At 37.8% G+C, this 27,246-nt stretch overlaps 1 protein-coding gene across 2 annotated transcripts in view; it reads right to left on the minus strand.

Annotated features, from left to right (window-relative positions):
- Nucleotides 1-27,246, minus strand: part of CCDC60 (coiled-coil domain containing 60) — a 54,814-nt gene that overhangs the window by 22,556 nt on the left and 5,012 nt on the right. For both annotated transcript variants that reach the window (XM_014961564.1, XM_014961574.1), the window contains 2 exons: nucleotides 7,215-7,298; nucleotides 4,474-4,565 (listed from right to left, as the gene is read on the minus strand). In XM_014961564.1, the coding sequence (XP_014817050.1) occupies nucleotides 4,474-4,565; nucleotides 7,215-7,298 (176 nt within the window). The remainder of the gene's footprint in view (nucleotides 1-4,473; nucleotides 4,566-7,214; nucleotides 7,299-27,246) is intronic.

Here is a 27,246-nt window from a genome sequence, read left to right on the forward strand (position 1 = left end):
CATTGGAAACTAAAATTTGCAGATAAACATTTCACCTTCACTTTCTGCTTCTTAACTCTATGTTGTCTCTCCTGCCTGCTCTTACACACTCTACTGTATCTTCCAGGAATCCGTATGCATTAAGGAATGCCAACTTATCATAATCTCTAAACACTAATATCTTTTTTGTCTGCATATATTCGGATAGGACTGGTACAGATTCACAGGTAAAGACAGACAAGGTCATAACCAGAACTCCAAAAATAACACATTTCTCACCATTAAAAAAAAAATCTTTCAGTAGTAGCTGCCATTTCAATCACAAAAATGAAATAGTTTTGTATTAAAGTCAGCTACACAGGCACTAGTAGCAGGAAAAGTAGGAGAAACAGCTTTTTGAGTTACAGTCTAACTGTTGTTGCAGGCATAAAGAATGCCTTAGTAGAGGCAGGGCTTTCTGCATGCAGAGTGACTTTTAGAGACCTGCCTTCAGGAAACTTGAACCATTTTAAAGAGCCATCCAGTTTCTAATTTAAAACATAAAAAGCAGCCAGTTAAATATTGTTAAACTGCCAGCAGTTTGACATTTAGTTTTATTTAACTAGCACAGCACAGTGAAACAGATGCACAGGAGCCACTTTCTTCAAGGGGAGATGCAATGCAGAGGTCTCCCTCGCCCTTTTTGCAAGGAAAGGCTTGACTGGCTCAGGGGATGGCATGGACACTTCCCCTTTGAGCTTGCAGCTCAAAGCTGTCACTTCCTAGGCATCATTGGCTGAGGATGACCACAAACTGTCATTTTTACATTGACACCTATGACTGCCACCGCACAGTTTCCAGTTTCTATCACCTTTCCTACCTCCTTTTTACACAAAGTATTTTCAGCTAGTCTCCTCTGAAGCAATATGCTTATTTTTAAGTGCTATTTCCTGTGGCGATGTTTAACAACACGAGTATTTGCAGTACACTCGCATGGTCTTGGAGAGTTCAGTTAGTCTACAGAAGGGCTTTATAGCAACCTGCTTTTATTAGGGATTAACAACTACAAGCTTCCAATGCTTTGGTAATCATTTTTGCTGTGTAACTGTTCCTACATATTTCTACAATTTATTAGTTACAAAGACTTCTACTTTCTTGGTTCTCATACAATACATCCTCACGCAAGTGTGGATTATTTAACATTATTTCTGGATTCCATTTACAGATGTCATTGGAACAAAGCAAATAAGAGAGGATCTCCCTCAGAGCTGAATGTCATTTAGTTTTAGTAAGAATAGCAATAGAAATAAAAACATAATTCTTAGCTCAAAGCTAAAGATATTTGAATGCTCAAGGACAAAGGTGTTCTCTCTTCTGCCATACTGTACTCCACCCACTGAATCTGACATTGGGAAGTACTTAAGTCAGTCAGAGCTTCTATGTGTCTACATGGGCCATCTCCACTGGAGGTAAGATGTACTGATCCACAAAGGAAGAGGAATGATCATTATCTGCAGATTTCCCAAATAGCTTTTCATTTTAGGCTTCACAAAGATAAGCAAATTCCTTCCTACATTTTAATGCTGTGTTTAATTTTACATTTAGGTAAAATGATATCTGAGAGCTGACAAGTGTCTCCCTAAAGTTACTGGGTACAACTCATCTGTAGAAAAGAGCTGGTACGACTTCCTACTTGGGAGCAGTGACTGATAGTTTTGAAAGATGAGTAGTTGGAGCAACCTCTGCGTTCTGTCATCATCCTCTTTTATATCAACATGAGGACTCAAAGTACACAAGAATATTACTGAGAGGAGGTATGAGGTCATAATTATAAGGTTTATCTTCAGTTTAATTATATTTTTAATGGGTAAGATAGAACATTAAAGCTTTATGAATGCAGCTGAGTCTGTTCTGGTAATAACTCTTCAAACATTTTGAGATAATTTTAAAATTCATACGACTGTGCTATGTCACTGTGATCGTTAACAAACTTCCTCACAGTTTGTTCCATCATAGCCTTTCATACAAACAAGCTACAAGATCACAGACACTACTTCCTCTGAATATGTATCAATTAACGTCCAAGTAAGACAACTGCTGGGTGTTCCTTTTCAATCAGGAGGAGGAAAAGCAGCAAAAACTAAATCCACAAAGGTCATTTGTATTCACTGACTCCCTGTAGTATGGATTAGCATGCTGCCCTGCTGGCCTGACTGCTATAATTGAAATTAAAAGTTGCTGCCCTAGAGAAGAAAGCTTGATTATTTTTTTTTTCAACTGTGTTTTTTTCTAAAATAGCTCTTTTTCTATACTCTGAAAGAAGTACTGCTGACATGTCCTTTGGTCCAAACCAGCAACGCAGTCATACCCACTTGAAATTATCTTTTCCCGCAACTTTATATTTTCATATTTGGTTAAAAAGTATCTGTGGGTTTGATTTCTTTGCTGTTCTTACTGTTCTTTTTCCTACATGCAGGTTTAGCCAAAGTAACATTGTGCAAACACTCAAGCTGAATGTCTAGCACATTTTCATTGTTAAAAGATCATACAATGGTGGATCACTACTGGGATTACAATGTGAGGATTGCCTGGTATTACACGATATGACAGGCAAACTTTATTTGAGCATTTATTCAGACAACCATGCTTTCCAGAAACTAGTATTAGAGTGACCATTGCCTATACAAGAGGAAAAAAAGCACATTTCTCCTGAGCACACTAAGCAGCTATGACTAGGCCTTGACCATGCTAAACTTCTGACCTTCAAAAAACAAATGTGTGTGAATATATCATTTACTGTTCAGTAAAAGTAAGAAGAAAATATACATTTATTGGTGCAGTAGCACAAGATTAGATCTTCCCTTTCCACCCAGGCATTTGAAATCACATGAAGCTAGTTCTGAATGCAACTGTGAATTACAGTTATGGGACTAGAAGGAGATGGCAGAGTTGGAGATGCTTCACCACAAAGGTACTTTCTTACTATCCTCTGTGGGTGTGGTGCCGCTACAACAGGTGATCAGGACATAACAGACAATTCTGCTGCTAATGTATATAGAGGAATATAATCTTGTATTTCCCTTTAGCTGTATTGGCTTCTGGAGGTGAGAAGGGACGAAGCTACTTTTCTCTAACTTCCTTCATTTTATGCAGTTACAATCTCAGCCAGACAATGCAAGAGCCTAACTTGTCTTCAATATATTATGCTAATACAATATCATGTGTTCTCTTGACTACCTATTTATTTAGAGTTAACCTAATTATTAAGTTTTTATACAGATTTCTGTCTTACTGCTGCTTTCTTTAATTCAACTACTTTTATCAAGTGAATGCTCTTCAAAGACTTAAAGTCTAGGAACCCTGTAAACACTTGTGTAATCTGTACCCTGCTGGGGCTGGCAGTGGTAATTTGTCAATTTTATTTGCAGCAGGCTGTAACTAAACCTTGCCAGATGTAAATCATCTTTTTGTACTACTGCTTGCTGTTTCAGTTGCAAATGAATCTCATTTCTTAGCTTAACACTCACATCAAGAAAGCTAGAAGGTTCCAGGAAAATTTAGAAAACCCTAGAGTCACCAACTGCAAGGCTTATTATGCAGTTTAGCAACTGTTTAAGATAATACTGAGCAAATAGAGTGAATGGTCTCTGTAGGCAAGTTTGGAGTGCAATCAGAATGTGTGATTGCAACAGAAAAGCATATTGAAGCCTCAATCTTGTCAACTTAAGCACCACCTGCAGTGACAATGGTGAAACATGGGTGACAACACAACCTAAGTACATTTAAGAGTACAAGTGCCTAAATGGGCAAGTACTCTTTGCTAAAGCCTACTCCCAATAAGCCTCCCCGGTTTTTACTTTGGCTTTTAAGAAACACCCTGCTGGGAGAGAAGTTCATTGTGTTTATTGTGTCTAGTGGCAATAGAAGGTAGAAGGGTAGCAAAGGCATGCACACCCAGCTACTTTTTGTGGTCAACCCCATAAAATAATGGTTGCTGTCCAAACTTGGCTAGCATAAGGTATATAGGATCCCCATGTCCTGTTATAACAGGCACAAGAATCTATTCGTTCAGTGTCAGTATCCTCTCGACTTAAGTTGGTAAATTCCGCATGACTCCATGCAGATACTACTGTAATAGTGGTAGATATTTTCATTACGATTTTCCATCACATAGTGGACATTATATGTCCTGACATCCCTCATTTTTGACTACTTTATTACCAAATCTAGGCACAGCACTGTGTCATGCAAAAGACTGCAAAGAATTAACAAGTGTTTATATAAAGAACACTAAGACAACATAGTATTGATATAGACAGCTATCAATCATTCCTTATACAGCATTGACAACATTTTGAGCATACATAAAGCCTATAAAGGAAGATTTATAAACCATCTTTTCTAAGCTGTTAGTACCATTTATTATTTCACCTATAATCCAACTGCTGCCACTGCAGAACCAGAGACTCCTTTAGCCTTGACTGGCCCATTTCACCGTGCTCTGGATTTCCTTACCTCGAGCGAGCTAGAGCTGCACTAAGAGTCCTCAGCTCCTTTCCTGTTTCTCTAATACGGGAGCGCTCCTTCACTGGTTTTGGTGGATCAGACTGAAAATGATCAAATTGAAAAGGATTATTACAGCATTAAGAGAGTTTAGCATAGAGAAGGTATGTGCAATCTCAGGGTTCAGTTTTACTCATCAAATATTTTCTGAGATGGTCATCATCTGGGACAGCGTTGTGTCATCTGACAAGCATGTAAACAAGCTGTACATGATACTGCTGTGCATGCCCATGTATATGTGTGTTCCAACAGCTTTTAACTCATTGGCTGACTTCAAGTTTGACAGAGGTCTTTACAGGCAGTTAAGCACCCATGAGCTTCATTAAACTACAAGACAGGAAGAGGAGGTTGTTCAATGGCCTAGACTTAAGGAATGACTGCTGCGAGCGCTTATGCATTAACAAACTACAAAAGCATGCACGGGAGAGAAACCTTTTAGAAGTTGCAACCCAGAAAAATCTTCAATCAGACTCAAACCAGGGAGATTGACACTTTTAAAAAAAACTAAACAATAAGAAAAGCTCCACAGATAGAGTTGATTCTGGCACACAGAGCATAATGGTTTTGTTATTTTCTTTCTCTCCTTTATTTTTTAAGGGTGTACAAACCAGGTCAGCAATTTTACATAAGGGAATTAAAATCACCTACTTAGTATACTGTTCAAAATGCCTGCAATATTTTTTCTTCTGAGCTGCTATAGAACTAAAATACATGGGAGATGAAAGCTTCTATTTGTTGTTGAACTAGCCCTGGCTTAGAAGTACCCTTGGGGTTTCCAGAGAACATCTGCATCAATTTCAAAGAATTATGATTGCATGCTGTGCATATGCAGTGCTTTTGCATGTGTCAGGTAATAAAATATGCAACTGAGGCAGTGCTCAATGTGCAAAAAGTGCTGGGCTAAATTGCTATCCATCGGGAGACATAGTGCTGGTGTGCAGGGACTGAGGTACAGCTGAAAGTGTTCCATGCGTTTCATAAGCATCCTAAGATGTCCAGAAAAAATAAATTCTTGGTAAAGGAAATCAAGAAGATCCTTTATTATGCACCTGGGAAAGTATGCGACAGGATATCGCAGATCTTGGTTGGATCTGTAGAGAAAATGCTCGCCTGCTCCAGAGAGGCTGCAACTCTCACTTCAAATCTTTATGCATATCTGAGTGTATTGTTTTTGATCACTGAACCAACCGATGCTCTGTAGGCACAACAGCTTCTGTGAGAAGACTGAGCTCCATTCTTCACCCTTTCTTCCTATGTTTTTAACTTTCCAGAAAGCTCTCTTAAAGTGCAAACAAAAGACTTCTTATTAATGAGGTGTCTAGATAAAAATTATAATTGCAAATAAGAACTGAAAAGAGAAAAACAGTAAATGAATGTGTTGGTGGAATGTTTCTGACATTCAAGCCAGAGTGCTTCTGCCAGGAAAACAACTGGCACAGCTGACCCTTTTAGCAAGGCTTACACAGCTACATCCCACTTTTCAACTTGGTCAGCTTCCAACAAATCTGAAATACCTCACTGGCTGATTTGACTTAGATAAAAAAGGAAATTAAATATTGTGCTGTGATAGGTGAGATATTACTGGATGCTGAAGTCAGACTAACACTGGCTTTCTTCCTTAAAGAAATACTTTCAAAAAAGAATTAAAAAAAATGTTAGCGTTGTCAGTTTTCATATAATTGCAAATGTACCATCCTTTCTCTATTGTTTACATTTTATTCTTTTCTTTTCTAAAAAAAAAAAATAATGATCAAATCAGCTGTCTAACATTCAGTTTTGTTTTAAAGAGAAAAGGGATGGATCAGATTTGAAATAAGCTATCAAAGGCAAGATATGACAAAAAATCAAATCTTTTTCTTGGATTGTCAAGTAGAATTCAGGCAAATTGTTAAATGCATACAGGGAAATTAAAATGTGTTTTAATTCCAACATATATCTATATTTAAATTGCTTTGGGATAGATAGCCACAGACTACACTGTAACTCTGTGCTGCAGTACAACAGGCCTAAGTACACATCAAATGCAACATACACTTGGGTGGTCTTAGATGAATTAGAACAGACTCACCATAGCAGCTGTTCTGTGCTCACCAAGAAGTGGCATTTCAGTAAAATTATCTCCAGGCCATTCAATATTTAAAATTGTAGGTTTAAGGTCACACCAGGCAAAGGCTGTAAAACCCAGGTATAGACTAGATCTTCAACAACTGTTAATTAGTGCAGCTCTATATAACACCCGAAAGAACAGCTCTTTTAGCTGTGGGGTTTTGAGATCTAAGAATGTGCAATATTTACCTATGTACTTTAATATTAATTTTTGAAATAAAAAGTAATTTTGAATGCATTAGCAATTTCTGTGCTAAACTGCAACATGGTTTAAAGGTCAGTCTTCTAGAACTGACACATGGAATAACTAACACATCTAAACTGAATTTTCAGAACACTATTTTACCTAGTTACAATGGAATCCTGCATCTCACTCATCAGCAATTTTTTTTCTGATACCTTTAGGATGAGTTTTACTAGATAAAACCTATGAAACATTCATCAGTCAGCAAATGGTTTCTTATGTAGAATAAGGCTTTAAACACTGAATTCAGCATACAGATATCTACTTGAATAACTAAAACGTGACGTTTGTCTATTGCCTTCTTTAACTCCATCTTGAATCAAAGCTTCACCAACAGTCTCACCTCTGGACTGAAAGAGTTCTTGTTAGTAGTAACCTCAGCCACTTCTTTGGGTGTTTTTTCCTGTACATCTTTTTTCACTGGTTCCTAAAAAATGAACAAACCCATGTAACCATATTTGAAATACTGCTAGTTATCCATGCTGTAGCAGGTCATAATTTTCAAAATTAAGTGGTGCAAATAAACTTTTCTACAGAGATGGAAACTAAAGCAAAAATAATGGCTAGTCTACTGTAGAAAAACTTAAAATGTCACTAAGGATCTTTGATGCACAAATAGGTTCTCATACGAAGTACCTGCCGACTGTGCAAAATGCATACACGCTTCCTAAATTACTATGCTTAAATTCCTAGAAAATGTAACTTTTCTCTTTGAAAACTCTTATATAGACTGCTGTGTCTAACATAAAAAGAAAAATCCAATTTCCAAAACCAGGAATAGGAAATTACTTACCTGTAATTGCTCTTCCCTGAAGATACACACTGTGATAGACCACTATTCTTGGATCTGTGCTTTCACCCACAAGGAAGGCACAGACTCATGAAAAGGCCTGAAGTCAGACACAAGCACACTTCTAGTCCTCCTTCAACTATCAATTATTCAAGCAGAAGGAAGACTTATTCCCTCCTATTAGAAAAGTTATATAGGTAGATTAATAAAAGACTTTAGATCACTCAGCAGTGTATGGTGCACAGGCAAAAAGGATGTAAAAACAGTAATTCCTTCCTGCACTAGTCTTAGATCAAAGAGCTCATATATTGAATCCAAGCAAAGCAAAGCAAAGCTGGAGACCTTAGCAAGCTGCATCCATTTAGGAAGGGTGCTGATACACAAAAGCTGATACAGAAAAGAGGCTGAAAGACTACCCAGCAGACTCAGAGCCACAGATGAAATACTTGCCATGCTGTACAACTGTTGCCCAATACAGCAAAGCCTGGACATATTCAAGTATTTAAAAAAAATAATAAGAGCAGAGCATTTTGCTTGTTAGAATCTTGACTTGAGAAGGCAGAAAATTCTTTCCAAATTTATGTTCCTGTGTAACGTTTCAGCGGAACAAAGGTTCAAAGTGTAAGGAACAGTATCTACACTCACTGGAGAACTGCAAACACCAACGTTCTAATGACTGAGCCAGCCTACAAACAAACACAAAACTGAGGGAAAAAGCCCAAACAACCCTAAGTAGCCCTAAGGTTTCAATGGCTTCAAGGCACCAGTACACTGAGCACTAGTAGAGGGACTAGAGCCATTTTGCTATATTCATTGCAAGTGTCTAATGTCACAGTGGACTGAAGAAAAGTTTCCTCAGGTACAACATTTCCCTGCACACAACCTCTGCCCAACCAGTTCCACCAGCACATGAAGAAAGGGAAAAGAGCTGGGAACCTACCTCACCTTTGCACAGTTGCTGAGGGAGGAACTAGCAGACACTACCCCCACCCAGGCACTGATGATGTGATTCAATCAGCCTTGTCACAGAAAACAGACGGGAATAGCTTCCTTTTCCACAACATTATCTTTCATTACTATGTCATGTATTGAAAAGGTGCAATCTGAGCTTAAAACAGTAACAGTACATAATTATAGAACAGCAGGAACTCTATCTTTTTAATTTGCAGTGCAGATATAAAAAACAGAGAAAACAATACTGGTACGTCTAATTTGTTAAACTCAACAATATATTATCATGACTATATGAACAATCTTTGGGGTTTGGGTGTTGGGATTTTTTTCTTTTTTAGTGTTTCCAACTTATGAAGACTTTCATCATAGTTCATCTAATTTGTTTTTAAGCCATCAAAAGACCTGTTTAAGTGATCATTTCCTGCTTTCATTATAGTGAAGTAACAAAATCTCATACAATTCCATATGCAAGAAACAATAATTTAAAAAACCAAACTAAAAAAAAAATCATAAAGTAATAAATGAAACATCATGTTAAAGTGATGCTACATGAGGAAATGACCCAAAAGTTTTCCGTGGAAGGGGTTATGGTCATTTTTCTTGAGCTCACATCCAGCAGCTCTGGCGAAATGAACTACAGCAATCCTGCAGCAGGTGGAGCTCGATGCCATCTGATGATCTATAGCTCCACTCCTGTGCACCTGGAGGTGACCCCTTTCAGTGCTACCACAGGTGGCTAATGGCACACAGGAAGTCCTGGCCTTACTGCCTTAGACAGCTCCTTCTGAGTTCTCCTCATCTTTAGAAAGAAAATTGAAGGCTTTTAGTGGTTTTGGACTAACAAATACTTTTGAATAGCTTGTTTCAGTTCACAAACCACTGCCTGCAGACACTCTAGATTTTATCCTAACAATTCCCAAATACTTCCACTTTCTTTTCTAAATAACTCTAGAGATTAAAAATTGTTCAAATCCTTCCTTTTATTAAAGATTTTCTCAATTTCATAAACCTGTCATCTATGTAGTAAGTTTTGAGAACTTCCAACTTTCTTGTCCAAATCTTACTGTGGAAATAGTCTGAGTTGGTGGTGCATATACCATCTATAGATGGAGAGTCGAGGTGCAATCAACATGCTTTTAGGTTGTATGCTTTCAAATTTTTTGTTTAAGCTGATGAAAGAACCTGTTTCCTTGGCAATTTCTATAGTTTTTTCATTCTGGGCAACTCATTACGTTTATATGTTACTGTCAAAAATAGCAGACTGAGACACCTATTGCACTCTTCTTCCTTCTAATATATCCCTTGAATGGGAGCATTATGATTACATTTGCAAACTGTGAGCGTGATTTGATGAAAATGAATCAGCCAACGTTTAGCCACTGAAATGCAAGACTGACCTGGTGAAATATATTTTTTAATTTTACAAAAATATTTGGAAAGCTTTTGTGAAGCACTACATACAGAGCTGGCTACTGCTGTTGTGCAAGAGGGATTCTAAATGTTAAATTTTAAAGGCAGTATTCTAGCCGAGCACTCAGGATTTTTTTTTCTTTCCTATTTTTTCTTTTACTGCTGCTGCTCAATACTGACCCTTTCTGCCCCTTCACTAGAATGTGGGAACACAGAACAGACATCGGGACTAAAAGAGAATTTTCAATTGAACACAAGAAGCTCAGAGACAAAGGGCTTCATGAAGAATACATTGCAGAAAATTAAGATCGCTTTAAAAGTTATGCTATTTTAGTGCTTCAGCTTAAAAAACCAAGCCACAACTAAATCGGCAGATAGAAATATAAATCAGCATCACAGAAGAGACACCTGATTTGTTAAGGTTGTGCTGTACCATATCAATAATGCAAAGCACTTCGCAGTTGAGAATCTGTTGCCAAGGGGAGCACTTGATAAGAGCTATTGCAGCAGCTTCCATTCCTTGGTGCCTGATCAGAAATGGTCCTGATATCGATGGAAAGGGGCACTCATCCCACTGTTTTACCGTGGGTAGTTTTAATGAGTGAGGGAGTTCCAGTCCTGCCAGGTCTCCTGCTGCACTCCAATGAACACATTGCTGTCAATATAGATGTATCAGGAAAATGGAAAGAGGCAGCTGAAAAGGGAGAGGAAGGTTGTCTGCTAGTGAAAGCATGAGAATGAAATTTGGAATAAGTAGATTCAATTTCACCTCTGACATCCTAAATAAAACATTTAACACCATATCCCAGCTAGCAGGAGCCTTTTTTCTTTTTTGACTACAATGAATTTTTGTACAAACTCTACAGCTCATTGTGCCTCTACTCCCCATGTCTGAAATAGGAAAAATAACACTTCCCTTTCATTAACATCTATCTATGAAGTATTCAGCTATTATAGTGATGGAAAGGCTATGTACAGAAAAACTGTTGTTTTCATAATAAAACCAGCTTGAATAGCTTGGTATTGTATATTCCATTGATTTCCCCCTGTCTCTCACATTCCTTGAGGAAATTCTCTTTCCATCCCCTTGTCTCCAAAGAATATTTACCTAATTCTGAGAAGTTTGGTAAGTTTTGTAAAAATAATTAGACCAAATTAATGTCAGTTGCATTGCTGTCACTACATTTACTCTACAGTAATCCCTACTCTACTTTTAATCCCTTAAGCAATTGCATCATTTGAGCTGCCATCTTTATAGTCCCCATAACTCTTTTCATTAGGACAATCTGAATTCTTTTTAATGTGTCCTTGGAAGTCAATGCAAATAAACAAGCAAAAAAAACCCCAACTATGACATCTCTCTATACTGTTTAGATTTCTGTCATTTACATGGCCTCTGGGCAACATGCCAGTAATTTAGGCACAGGCAACACTCCCAAAGCCGTTTTATTTGTGCAACATTTTTGGTTGCACACTGGCAACAATAATATTACTGAGTCTTAGCTAATGTTTTCCCCTACTGAAGTCAGAATTACAAGTGTTCTTTCCAAATCTTCTTCCAGAAGACCAAATGTCCCTAAGACAATGTGGATCACCAAAAACCCATTCTACTACACATGAATGTAATGAGTCTTAAACTGAAAAAACCCACCTTTTTGCACCACAGTAGTGCTCACTTCCTTCTTGCTTTTAGTAGGGTTTAAAATAGATTACAAAAGTGCTGAAAAGAACCCTTTAGACAAAGGACACTCAGAAAGCAGAAACATCTATAAACCTCTCTTAAAAATTAGTTTCTTTCTTCTGCTACTCTAACACAGGATTTCTTATTGGAATGCTATGCTAAAAACATGAAAGTTCATGAACCAAGGCAGGAGTACCTAACAAAATTATCAGATCGATATCTGCTACAGCACAGAGTCTCTATTCAATCCAAAGGCAACAAACAAAAAAAGAACATGCTATTCTGTTTTATTTCATAGTGAGAACAAAGTTAATTTGAGAAGGCGTTGGGGGAAGACACAGCTGGAGAGCAGAGTTACCAGCCTCAGGAAATTCAAGGAAATGTAATTGAGAACAAATTATCTCTTTAATTACTTTTGACCAAATCAATAAAAACCATGGAATAAAAAGCATGATGACTGCCACCTGGTAGAGGACAAAGAACACCAAAAGTTGAAAATTACCACAAAACTAAAACACAGCAGCGTTAAGAACAATGAAAGCACTTCTCTTACAGAAGAAAAAGGAAAAAAAAAAAAAAAGAGGGTGAAGGATATTAGTCCAATAAACAAGCACTGCATGAAGAAATTAATGGTTGTTTTTTGCCACTGCTCACTGTTCTCTGCTGTGAAGATTGTTAACTCTTTACTATGTCACTTGAATTTTGAATTGTCCGACTCAGGGATCAGACATAAAACCAACCAAAAAACCCCAACACTTCCTGTTTCCTTATGAACTTCCAAGGTATCTCCCATGCTGGCTTTTACTTAAACACCAATGTAGGAATTATATATTATTTAAGTTTAAGGCACAGCACTTACTCTTGTCAGTGTGTCAATAAAACAGAGCAAAATCTTGCCTCTTCTTTGGCTTCACTCCCAGATATGAATAGCAATACTCACACCTGGAGGTCACAAATGTGTAGCTAAGCACGGGTCGCTCTGAGTGTGATGGATGGGACATAGTCTTCTGGCTAGGCAGAGATGGAGGGACTATAGGGGCTACAATGGCATCCAGTAGCAGTGAAGACTCCAAAGCTTATCTACACTACTTACATGGCCCTCGTTATTATAGTAGTTTAGCAGTTCACCACCTTTAAGACATTAATCCTCACAACATTCTTGTCAAGTAGGAGAGTGGTATTATCCTCTTTGTATATATGAAGAATGAAGGTAGAACAAGATAAGTGACTTGTCCCTGGTCACATATAATATATACAGGAAAAGGGAGGTATTGAAAGCATACATCTTAGCCTGTGAAGCCCCAGGTTCCCTCCCACAGTCTGACTAATCTTACAGCATTTGTCACTGTCACTGAGGAACATTAAAGGAGGGGAATTTGTGAACCTCCTCCTTTCTTCTCCATCATGTTTAACATTCCACAACTGTTCTTCATGTGGATGCTGAGCACTGAAGTTAAAGTGGATTTCAGATGTGCTGTTGACACCCTGCCCTCTGCCTTTTTTTCTGTCTTATTGTAACTCCTCACGGACCTTAAGATCGGCAGAGTTTCAGTTCCTTTAACAGTCTTGGCATTTTCATGCAAACAAGATAACCTGTTTATTTTATGGGATGAGTAAAAGAGATTTCACTCTGATACAACCTTTACTTGGATTTGTTCTTGGAAGGAAGCAGAGCGGCCATTTTCCATCTCCAAAATTCTGCATCTAGATTCATAGCAAATATGCTGAGATGACTGGCTCAACTGACATGTTAGCGAACTCTTCCCAAAGTCCCTGACAGTGATCGTCTGCTTTCTCCTGCTCTACAGCAGAGCTAGTTTAACTTGACATGAAAGTCTATTGTTTAAAAGAAGCTAAATTTCACAGCACCAAGATGGCCTGTAGCTAAGCAGTGATTTTTCTAGGATGTTCCTCTGCTTCTTTCTTACAGGCCCTTACAGTGAGGAGTTCAGCTAGCAATGGCAAAGGGCTGTGAAGTGCTAAACTGGCTCAGGAGCCTGAGACAAAGTACACTGCTGTGTAATAATCTTCACACTACCCTGTGCTCTCTGAAGAGCTTAAATAAACGTTTCACAGAAGTAAAACTAGAATTAGCAAAAATAGAGGCCTTAAAAACAAATAATCAAAAAAGGTAAAGAAATTAGGCAGTTTAGGACGATGGCGATATCTCACTGATGTTTAAATAGTAAACTCTTTGAGATATACTCTTTCCCTAGTAGTAACTAATTCCTCCTCCCTTTTCTGCCCAGCTTATACCTTAAACTCATGCATAGACTAAGCCCTTCACACAGGAGTAGTATGTCATTCCAGTCCCACCAATGCTGATTATGTGCAACCTTTACACAGCAGAGAAGATAGGAAGGTGAAGAAGGGTCAATACAGCAAATGGAGTGCCTTTGTTCTCTGAAACCACAGTCACGTTAGCTAGAATTTCAAAATTATTGAAAATTCAATATTACAATCCAATTTTTCCTCCCAGGAATGTGCCTTAAATTTTTTTACTAAGTCCGATTAAAGTACAGACACGCCTAAAAGGATATTTACTTTTTCAATGGAACAGATTTGACTTCTCCTAAAGGTACTATCATTGGCCTAGAAAAAAAAAATCTCAGGAAGATGAGCTATTTCCTATTACACTGTCAGAACTATAATGGAAAAAAATTTCAAGTGACAACATAATGCAGACAATGCAGTGAGATGTGCTATATAGCCCGAGGTAAAAGAAACTGGCTTTGGAGTCTTTTTTTTCTTGCAAGTTACTGTAGCCCACACAGCAAATAAATGGATTTGAGGCCAAAACCATTATCATCACTGCATCCATTCCCACCAAAATGCATTCTCTGAGAGGTCCTGGGAGCAAACATGCACCACTTCTGCTGGTTTTGTCGATAAATAGAAAATCTCATTCTGCAAAGACTGTTAAGCGAGCATTTTTCATAAGATATAAAATAATTTTAAAGGCCAGCAACAAAGAAAAACACATTAAAAAATACAATATGACAGGCTTCCTGGCACAATTTTCTCAAACAACATCTGGCCAAGTATGCCAGACTCACAAGAAAGAAAAAGCTGGCTGTGTTTTCTAAAGGACATTATTTCAAACAAACTAGATCTCAGAACTCTGAAAGAGAAGTCTTTTCAGTTAGCATAGAGACAGGAAAACTATTGGTAGAAGAACAACTAATTATGGATACATTTACCTCTGGAAGGAATTGGGGATGCATAAGCAAGGTCAGCTTTGCCTTGTAAACAGAACACACAGTGCATCAGTCCCAAGAACTTCTGTCTCAACTTCTGAGACAGTTACTTTCAAAACTTCTTTTAGAAAAACCTCTTTCATGCAAGAAAGTTGAGTTGAAAGTTGCCGGCTTTATGTGGGTGATTTTGCTTTACTGATGTCTCAGAACACCTGATAGTTTATGTTAGTAAGGTTTATTAGAATTCATTGTATCCACCTGTATTTGAATTTAAAAAAGGGAAGGAGAAAGGGCTTAGAGAATTTTCCTGGTACTTAGGAGTCAAATACTGGATGCTGAGTTCCTAATTATATGAGCTAGCTTTGTGCCTACCTAGCACTTATTTCGAGAATATCTGATGAGGTATACTTATTTTTTCTCACAAAGAGTAAGTCAGCCAAAGCCTAAAAGCCTTCTAATGGGAACAATGATTTGTCAGAAGCCTTATAGTGAGCTAAGCTCTGATCTCTGGGCAGCCAGACCCAGAAGTGGTTCACACCTGTGTTTAAGGACAAGGCGACTTTCAGAAACATTGTCTTAACCAGGATGGGCAGGACCAACAGAAGCTGGGAACAGCAATGCCATGGAAAACCACAAGTTTATTTGTTTAAACGCTTCAGCTTCCAGAGCTTTATGACACTGGTTGCTCACAGACAGCATCTGCAAAACTTTAAAATTTACAGTCAAACTAACATTTATTTTGCTACGAAATACCAAAGTAAAAGTGGTACAAAACATAGTCATTTCCACAACTAAAATTGGTTAGTCTCAGATGACAGAGGAGTAAGTTTAGGTGTGTGTGGGCAACTGAAGAGCTAGAACTACAATAACCAGAGATCTAAAACACTGCAAGGGATTGTCATTTCAGATTGCATGACCCTATTTGCTTGCAAAGAATATGCTAAAATGATTCTTCCAGAGAAAATCTATGAATAACTGGATTAGCCAGGGTGATTTTTGCTTGCATATGTACACTCACAGAACACAAAAATAAGCCCATAATCTTCATCTCTATCCGAGGCTTTACTTTGGCCTTAGCATAATAAAAAGACTGGACATTACTGAACTCCTTTCACAGTAAAACTTTAAAAGGTCTCTTAGTAATGAACTTTCTTCCTGTGCTGAAGACTGAGAGTGTCCTATTCAAGATTATGCAGAAGAAATCCATCTTGAACTTCTGAGTAAATCAAACAATCTATAATTGGAGTACTATGCTAAGAAAACCACACATACTTACCAAAGCCCTTTTGCAGTATACAATTTATTTGGTCCACATACCTAGCTTGATAAGAAGCTATAAAGTCTAACATAGTCGTATTCAGTGTGAAAGATTGTATTTACTTTATTTAAAGGTCTGGGAAGCCTTAGGGATATGTCAAGAGTCTAATTTCTGGACAATCTGTATTGATAGTTTAGATTAGCTGTGGGACTAGGACACATTCTAGTGAAATAGCAGTGTCTTAGATAAATGCTTAAGCTAATGTGTTCTGTTTCATTTCACTCTGTTTTTTGCTGAGTAATATCTAAACCTTATGTAACAGCAGCCTGAAGATGTTGGAAAGGCTGGACCAGCAATACTGTGGCTGGAGAAGAAAATGTCAAATGTATAGGGAAAGGTTAAGCCTGAGTTTGTTAGAGCAATTGTTTCACTTGATTCTTCCCAGCTCGTTAGTGGCACTGTAAATGTTGTTATTCTGAAATCACAGTGACTCATGTTTCTGTGGAAGAAAATAATGGAAAGGCAACATTAACAGAAAGCTCAGCTGATTAAACATCGCTTTCTCCCATCTATAGCTTTCCTAAGAAAACTTGTGTGGAGGAGAGCTGTAACAGATTGCTTTCCAAGTAAGAAATCTAAGTGAGTTATTACTTAGGCCAAATAGTTACCAAAAGCCACTGCTTTTTTTTCCCAAAGTGGTAGCTGATATCTGTAGATCCCGAGCTTTTGGCAAACAAACATTACATCAAGTTCAGAGAGGGGTGAGGAAGGAACAAAGGTGATTTTTTTTTTTTTTTTTTTTTTTTTAACTCAAGGCCTCCTTCGAGCTGATCACACGGGGAACGCTGAGTGCTTGTTTTTTAATATTCTGACAGGTGCTATTTTGCTATTTGCTTGTGATGATTCAGGACATTTGCATCTCTTTGTCCTTAATTAAAAAGCACTTCACCCTTGCTGCAGGGGTATGGCAGATTTCTCTTGATCTATTCATTTTGGGGGACTTTTAATCACCGTATCCACTCTATCGGGGGTGGTAACTCGCAGCTGTGGGAGGTGATGGCCCTTGATGCAGGTGGCTCCATTTGGGACCCTGCTGGGTCTCAGCCAGAGCAGTGGCAGCACTGATTGGAGTCTTCTCATCAGAAGTGGCTCCCTGCCCTTCCCAGTGAGGGGAAGACATGTAATAACAACCCTCTTCAGGTACCAATCTGTGAAACTTCTGTGTTCCTAGAGGAAAAATCTTGCACGGGAAAACAGGCCTCACTGTTTTTGCACCGCTGCCATGCTCCTCCTGGGGGGGGTGGAGAAGGAAAAAAGGTGTTTTTTTTTTTTTTTTTTTTCTGAACACAGCTAAGACTCAGTGACTAGGAATCACAAAATCCTGCAAAGGAATGTTAGAGAAATTTACTAATAGTAATTCTCTTCCATCATCACAGCACTTTAAAGTATTTTTAAAGGAATGCTGTTTTCTAGCCACATCAAGATAAATAATATCCTGACGCACAAATTACTGCTACAGATTCTCTCCTCTAAGAAAGCTGACCAATTAATCAGAATCTCTAACCAGATTGGCAAATGCAAAATTTTTGTTTGGTTTACTCAGCATGCAGTGATATACCTAAGTTCAGAATGTAACCTTCCACATGGAGTAGCTACACAGTGAGAATAATACAGTAGGATCATTATGGAATTTATCCGTTTTCTTTCAAGTTACGCTTTTTTTTTTCCAAAACAAACTTCTACATTTATCTTGCACACTGTCAAATTTTTTTATATTCTAAATCATATTTTAAAAACTCAGATGATTGAGTTTGTATAATGAGAAATTTAATGACCTGTAAAATGAACTGAGTACATCTGCCAGCCCTAAAAAACCTCATCTTTTCACCACAGGCATGTCACAATATGGGACTGACAGTTCCATTGTTATTTTTCCAGGCAGCCACTCCTGTTGCTTCCCTAAAACAAACATGCATTTTTTGATGCAAGTTGAAGACCATGATTATTAAAATGTTTAAATATTTCTTAAAATATTTTTCCAGTAACACTTTACAGAGAATAAATAAAGAGTATACAATGGTTGATATAGAAATGCACATTCTCCCTGGGTAAACTGAAAACACAAAGTTTACAAACAAAAAAACCCAAACAAATTCTGAACCACTGTTTAATTTCACTCAAGCATGTTTTTGTCAAAGGGTCAAATTCTCTGCTGGAATAAAGATCCTAACTCAATCCATATTTTGACAGGGATAAATATGGTCCATACTGCAACAGCAGAATGAATATGTATCCACAGACTGGCTGGCACCAACTCCATCCATGATAAACATGAGACAGATGAACATGTCAAAAAAAGGATCTTAGTAGCTATGTTTTATGCAAGATCACAGAGCAGCCTTTAATCCTTAAAACACCCTTTCAATCTATACTAAGATCCTAGCAAACAGCTCTGTGCGAGTTTTAGATGTAACATACTGAACTAATAATGCCTTGTCTTTATTATCGATTTGTAATTTGTACTAAAACTTAAGCACGCACACATACCCCCCCCTTTTTCGTACCTAGCATAGGCTGGATCATCAGATCAGGTTCACAAGTGTTCTGGCATAGCTTTGACTAAGTTATCTGCAAATAAATTCCTATATCATTTTATCTGTGACTTAAAAAAAAAGTGTTAGTATTTAGGAACAACTCTACACTTCTTATAAGAAAAATTCAGTCCAAACTGCTAACATCTGACACATAAATAAGGGAATAAACCACAGCTAAACCGCCAGAACTTGACTTTCCGAAGGACGGCTATTTTGAGAAGCATTTTGTGATAGCTGTGCCAGCTGCACACACAGACTGCATTACATCTGTGGCCCATTCTCCTTAAGCATTGTCTTTGTTTTGATATCTTATTTTGTATTCCATTAGTTTTAAGGCTGGATGTCATACTGCCATTAAATCACTGTTTTCAAGCAATATTGTCTTCCAGCTGACCTCAGAGCAAAAAAGCACAAAGACTTACATTGATAGAACTTGCTGTTACAACCAAAAGGTGCTGGAAAGCCTTACCCCAAAGCCTCAATCTGACATAGCTAACTTGCTGTGACTTACCAATTATTGCCGTGCACCAATTCAGATCTCACATAGATAATATAAACTAATATTAATTCAGGAGTACAGTTGAAAGTGGACTAGCTGAAGGGAAAAAAAATTTACATGCACAATATTTTACCAAAGCAGCTTTCTTAAAAGGGAAGGATTCAAACATTTCTGATGAGCTAATGGAAATGGCAAAGTGACTATTTGGAAAAGGTTTGTTGGTTTGGGGTTTTTTTAAAAAATTTGATTTTATCTGCTTTCACCAAAAGATGAAGTGAGTTCACCATCAGCAAGAGTAATTTCTGACTGCCAGACAGCAAAGTTGAATGGATTCCATACTGCTGAGCTTTTAGAAAAAGACCGAGAAAAAAGTAAAAAATAAAGCTTTCATCTGATGAACCTGGATAGGGATCACTAGGATCCTGCCAAGATTTAATTTCTCATTTTTCATGGATTAACATCATTGTTTATAGTTCAGGCTGTTGCATAGTGACACAAGCTCTAAACAGGGTGACAAGAAACAAACCCAACCAAACAAATAACAATTCCAAGACACAGCAATGCCTCTGATGGGTGTTTAAAATGAGCTTATTTTACAGAAATCCACCTATAAGATTCACCAACAATGGCAGCATTTGTCGAGGCAGAGCTTGCGGGTGAAGTGCCCGAGAACCCTCCAGCGACAGTACAGCTGTCTGCACAGAGGATTCAACTCCCTGAACTGTAATGAGCAATTTGTCTCACAGCTTTGATCCACTGTCAGTTTAGCTGACACTGACTCCAGGAATTAATTTCTAACATTTCAGGGTAACCTAATAAAAAAAATAATAAACTGAAGTAGTGTGTGGTATATATCTGTAGATTACATATCGCCTTCTGCAGGTGTTAACAGAAAAGTTAAATGTATTTCTGTTATAGTACAAAGGTTCTCAGTTTCTTGAATGCATAGATACATAACCCTAAGATATGAAGTATCAACAAGGTAAAGCAGCATAAAGGACAATATTTAAACCATCTGCACTAAGCTAATACTGTGTTGATCCTATGTATTTGAGAAACCTCCTTAGAGAAAAGGTTTTCTTTGTACAACTGAACAGATACTTTATTTGAACAATCTGCCCACTTTGGAAAACAGGTTTAGAACTAGAGGGAGATCCGTTTAAAGTTTTTAAAACCATCGCAATGGAATTAGACTGGAATATGTCTGGGTTTTAATTACAAAATAATTGCTATAGATTTTCAATTATTTTGTCAATGTAATAAATGCACTGTATGAAAGTCATAAATACTTCTGCCTCTGACATAACTGATCAACGCTAATTAGAGCAGTAAATACCAGCTTTAGAAAACATTTAGCAAGGGGAATATAAACTCTCTTTAAATTCAGTCCTAATACTATGCTGTCATGACACTGCAGATGAGTCACAATCCATTTCAGTCCATTCTGAGCACACCACTATGTTGTGGCTTAAGGTTGTCGCACTTGACCACTGTGAACCAATGGCAGTCACACCATTCCTCACCGGCCAACAAACTTATCAATATTATTACACCTGCAAGAATGTACTAGTCCTAAGAGTTACAGATGACCAGACTTCCAGACCTTTACTATTTCCTATTCCCCCGTATTCAGGCGTGTATGTGTCTGGCAGGAGGTTAGGTGAGAGGAGAGGAACATTTCTGCTGGGATCTCACGTGTGATTTTTAGTGGGGAATGTTTTGCATGTTGGCTCCATACAATAATATTTTTTAATGCAATCCTCTGTTACAGCCTCTCTGCCATATGCAACACAGCCAGTTAGTAGACCACAGATCAAGATGACCAGTAGCACCTGGCAGCTGGGGTCAGACAGTACCACAAATACACAAGGTATCAGTCTAGTCATGAGAGAATTCAACCATATGTGTCTTATTCTAAAACTGTCAGACGTGACAGGTTTGACTTTCTGCCATGACTTCACCAGTGAAAAAGATAGTGTTTGTCCTTTATTTTTAGGCCATAGTTATGAGCTAATTTTATATATTCTTAAACAGCTCCTCAAACAGCAGGGCAAACAGTTAACTATGAGGATCATTTGTTGTAAGTCTTCTTCTATCTGAATGGGGAGCTAACAGATCCAAGGGGTACAAGCAGTTAAAGAACAGCTTTGAGAGGGAGAGGAAGGAATCAACTGAGAGAGAGGAGAGTTCAAAAACACAGGGTTCCTGAAGCACTGAGAAGGAAGGAAACATTGATACACAGTGGGACCAAATGATGCCACCTAGGAATCCTGGCCAGATCAGGATCCTCAGTGTGGAAGACAAACAAGGCTATCTGATCACCAGTAACCAATGGCTGTACCTGCAGGAGAGAAATGAAGCACTGAAGCCCAAACTAGTGAAATAAATATATTTCAGATTGAAGCACTGCAGTCCAAGGACTGCTCTAACAGATGAGGAATGACATGATTTCACCCTCCCAGAAGTGCCACAGGCATTAGCTCAAGGCCAAAGACACAGTAGAGTGCACTCACAGCAACTGGGATTGGCCACAGGCTTCAGTGGGTTCTGTAATTTACTGCAGCCTAACTTTAATTGCAGCAGAGAAAATATTACAAATAACCCTAACAGCTTTGCAGTCTCGTTATTTCAGCATATGGATTGTTATCTGGAGCCCAATGTAATACAGCTAGAATTTATCTTTTATGAGTAATGAAACTTACTAAAAAGTCAAAGTCATTCTTAAACAGGGAAGATTTGTAATAGATGCAGAGCAACTACAAATTCAGATACGTCACAACAGCTTCATGAAGCATCTTTTGATCCTTAAATGAAATTGTTTAGGTGTATACAAAGTAAGCTTGCAGACTGAAATCTGGCAGTGTTTCACTTGAAGACCTGTGCCTTACTCCATGATTACTCCACTGAGGTTGACAGACAGGCATATGAAATATAAGTATTCCACCCACATCAATAAGGACTGTGGAATCTGTCTCTTGTACCTGCTTAGATTAGCAGAGAGGACACATAAACCTTTTAGCACTAAGTCATTGAGGAATTAAGTTAAAACCTTCCTCTTAATACACAGGGAAAAAAAAGGTTCCAGTCTACTATACCTCAATGTCACAGCCTCGTTTTCACAAATAACACAAAGTAACTCCTTTCTCCAAATGAACAGAATCCAAAGGAACATTATAGCTACTACCTCCATTCCCCACACTCTGCTTTAGTGCTCTTAATGTAAAGACTGACAGTTATATAGCTGCCTAATTAACTTGACTATTGTCCCCTAAAAATACTCTCTATCTTAGCTCTCCTTCTGTGCAAATAACATAATGTTAATTTAATGGAAAGGTCACATTATACTACAAGGAATGTAGTGACATTCCATTATGTCCCTCTCTCCCTGCGTACAGTCCCCCCCCATTGCTGTTGTGCATTCAACACTTTTTCTATGGGCATTTCATGAATAATGAGAAGGTACTCTAGACATGGAAAATGCTGCCTTCCACTACTTGCAATTTAAGAGACATCATTCTGCAGTCTCAAGGAAATCAAAACACCACCAATCTGATTTTACACAAATGGTTTTTCCTCTGCAAGCCAAAGTCAAGCTTTAATTATTATGCTTTCCCTCCTTACTGCTGAATGCCTTCATTCACTTTGCCTGTACAGGGAAATATTCCAATTTAAGAACTGTTTTTAAAATTCTTGCATTCAGATCAACTTACCCTGAAACTGTTATTAGCAAGGTGTCCTGGCTAAACTTCAGCTTGCTCAAACTGCTGTCTGCTCACTTAAGTTCACCTCTCCTTTTTCAACTGGATACATTATTCCTCATTGCTTTCCATCCTGACTTTCAGGGAGTATTGCCCTGCTCTGTTGACCACAGTAAATCAGGGATGGCTGATAGGACCTCTACATTCAGTCTGCAAAGTGCTTTTGGCATCGAAGCGAAGCTGATCTATAAATATATTATCCTTCCTAGAAACAAGCACAACCCAACCTATCTACAAATCTAGTCCTGCATTTCTACATCAGTTCTGATTAATTTTTTTCCCCTCCTGAATATAAAAATCTCCACATTGATCGTGTTTGCCTGCCCCTAATTAAACACCTACCACTTTCTACTAGCAAGTGCATTCACAGAGAGGTTCTTAAGTTCCATGTACACAAAAGAGCTCAGCTTTCCCACCTGAAACATGTTCTTACATTTCTGGTACGCATACATTCATTTCTGACATAAATCCACTGAACATGACAGTAGAGAAATCCACCACTGACTGGTAAGATCAGCATTAATGTTCCTTTGTGCCACCAGAGTGACACAAAGGAATAGGAACCAGAAACTCATCCATGAATTGCAAAAGCACTCATGTCCAGTGCAAGTTCTAAACTGATCGTACTCCTAACCAGTAACAACCATTTCCTTATTAACTAGCAATTCTAGTCAAATATCAACATGCTTTTTCCTATTCTCTCCCAAAAGTAGCCATTTAACAAAACGTTTTCAGTTATCAAAAGTAATTTTTAACCACCACACTGCTCCCCACCAGGGGAGCACCTGGTTCTTCAAATACAAGGAATAGTCTACTTCTTTCATTATGTGACCCAGACAGTATTTGAATGCACCATTTAAGAGAAGCAGACATTAAACCTGTTAAAAATCTTATGTTTTGAATATTTACTATAAAATGTAACCTTTGTAATGCACTTCTCTCCTGCCCCCAGGCATGATATCGCAGATCAATTCCCAAACCTAGGTGAGCAATGCAATTCGCTATAATGACAACTGGAGCTGTAATCACAGCAGTGTAATGCACCATGACTGTACCAGCAGCCTGACATTTGGCAAGTTTACGAAAACCTTAATAACAATGCATTATTACATTTGATATGCTTCCCTTAATTCATTATGGAAGCAGCCTTTAGGAACAGAAATTGAACTTTTGAAATTGATTAGACTGTTTTGAACTTAATAGCATGGAGATTGTGTGGACCTTACCAGTTAGCTGCTGTTCCAGAGACATGTCAAACTAATTTAGTGATGATAAAGCCTTTATTTCTATAGAACATAACGTTTTCATGTAGTTAGGATCAGGTCAGGAGTACAACCTAACGTTTAATATTCATGTTAGAAAGTAAAACTATCACTCAACCAAATAAAAGAAGTCCAATCTTAAAAACATAGTTCCATAAGCTTATGCCCTATCTCTAGTCTAATCTGTATCCCCGTTTTTGTTTCACACTCTAAAAGACAAAGCAAGAACAGTTGCAGGAAAAAACAAAAGCTCAGCATCAGAATGTTCTTCACTATAACACCGGGTTTATACTTTCCATATGCAATTAGCTAAGATAATTCATTTTTCTATGTCACATTCTCCAAAGGTACAAGAAAGGTAATGACTGTCAGTCTCATAAGGCCATGAAGAAAACCATTTCAACAAAACTCTCAGCACACAAGTGCTTAAGTGTTACGGTTAACAGTAATAAAACCAACTACTTCACCTCTGAAGGACTGCTTCTCTTCTAAAATAGCCAAGAATTTCTAACAGATATGTGACTACATTGTCAAGATATCAAAGTCAAGATAAAAAAAAAATAATTCAGAAATTCTGCATCAACAACAGCTTCATTAAGTCTGCTAAATATTCTCAAACCCTTGGTTGGCAGTGTCATTAGACACTTATTAGAACTACTGCAATATGATGCAATATTTCCCCATTTTGTCCATGGACATGAACAAATAAGAATTTAATTTCCTCAAAAACGGTGTAACTGACATCTTCCAACTTTTTAGTATGGGTTCTTAAGAATTAAATCCAAGTTAAAGAAAACGTATTTATGGCTCAGGCTAACAGAGGAGGATGAGCTTAATTAATAAAACCAACAGCAGCCAGTGTACAGTCTAATAGCCTAATATGATGTGACATGTTGAAAAAGGCAGAAAACTATCTGCTATTGCAATTTAGGCATATATGCAAATTTGATAAAATATGTCTAAAATTGAACTTTCCTTCTTACAACATTTGCTCTGTTCTGGTTCTGTCATTGAGAACACCATTGTCTATCACCTCACAGCTTCTGCTTACCTTTCATTCCACCTCTCCTTTTAGTATCACTCTCACATACCCAAACTGCTTCAGACCACTAATTCAGTCACCTAAAGTTATACCCTTCTCTGTTATTCGATAGCCAAATTATGCACAGTCTGCTTATTCACCACTTTCTAATATGCCCTGAAATCTTATGCATTCAGGCTTACTAACATTTAATAACGTGTACATAAAAGCAGCAATATAATGGTACATTATCATTACATTGCAAATGTCTGGTGGGTCAATGCCTCCTCAGACAGGTAAGAAGAAAGTCATATATGAGACAGAAAGACACCATTAGGCTGTTCATTTCCAAACATTCTCCAAGTTTGTCTATTGCAACAAGAAATGCATCTGTTACTATTTTTAAAAAGGAAAAGTAGTGTAGTGTTATGCTTGCTAACATAGTTAAAGATCATAGAAGAAAAGACCATTAAAAAACACCTGAGCACCTCATTCTATTTACTGGAAATTTACATTATCCACAAGACATGTACAACTAGAGTATCACCTGCTCATTGCTAGCAGTGACCCTGGAGAAAGCTGGAAATGTACATCAGCTTTCATCATGATAAGTGAAGCAAAGATGTCACCTCGGATGGATAACATGCATGAATTCTGTCCTGCCTAATGACTGCCATTCTGAGAGCTTGCACAGCTGAGTTATTGACAGAGGTTACGAAGCTTGTAGGAAAGTCTTTGGGTTAACACCCATAGTTCTGCCCCACACACAGCCAGAACTGCTACTTCCCTGTATGTTCGCTCCAGAAAGAAGAGAAAAAAGCTTCAATCAAAACCATCTCACAAATTGTATCTGGTTAACACCAAAGAAGAAAAAAAAAAACACAACAAGCCACACCCTTTTACTTATTAAAAACAAGGAAAAGAAACTAGAGAAGGTTAGCCCCAGAAAAACTATCTGCGAAATCCACCTATGTTAATTAGGTACAAGAAGTCTCCATGGAAACCCAAGTCAGGCATACCTGTACACCCACTGCAGGGTAGGCTTTCAAATGGAAGCATCACATGCTGATGACAAAGTCTTTCAGACATTCCTTAATGTACACGGAGCCAAGTCTCTCAGAGGATAAAATGATGCACCCTTTCGTTTCCATAACAAGCAGTAGAATCCTTCTTACAGTACGACACAATGAACTTTGAAACTGTAATCACAGTGTCACTGGGCTCACACCTGCTTTTTGTGCTTTACATTATCTGTACTTAACATCTTAATCTATAATACTTAATAAATGTTTTGTCAATAGCAAGGTGATAAACCAGAGTCAACTGATAAAGGGCAGTTTTCCAACTCTGGTTTATGCTATCCTCTTTCTTACTAGCATTTTGTTGAAATTTCACATTCTTCAAATAGGAAGTTTCAAAGTACTTCTGAAGCTTCTTCTAAATCTATAATAAAGGGGGATTTGTTTTGTTGGGGGTTTTTGTTTATTTTTCTTTTTCAAAAAATTACTCAGGTTTTTTGTTTGTTTTATTTTTCTTTTTCAAAAAATTACTCAGGCATAGCACTTCTTAGATGCAGCTATGAGAATGGGGTTGATCAATATTGATTGCTAAATTGGGAAAGCTTTAGGAACGTCACACACCAGTATAGTATGGCCTGACCAGTTTCTCCATTTTGGAGATACTGGGAAGACAACCCACCACTAACATTTTCCTGCTCTTCCCAGAGCAATAAGGAATTATGACTGACCTTCACATCTGAGAGTTGGCAGCAAAGTGGTTCTTTGCATTGTAAGTTCTGCCTTGAAATACATGTTTTTAGCTTTCTGGAAAACAAGGTTTTAAATTGGAAACCCTGACATATCTTTAACTGCAGCAATAACAAATAATATCAGTGTAATTTCTCTTGAAAGAAATTGCTCCCTATTCTTCTCCAGTTTTGAGCTTAAAACCT

This window comes from Calidris pugnax, unplaced genomic scaffold, assembly GCF_001431845.1.
Source record: "Calidris pugnax isolate Ruff unplaced genomic scaffold, ASM143184v1 scaffold32, whole genome shotgun sequence".
Taxonomy (NCBI): domain Eukaryota; kingdom Metazoa; phylum Chordata; class Aves; order Charadriiformes; family Scolopacidae; genus Calidris; species Calidris pugnax.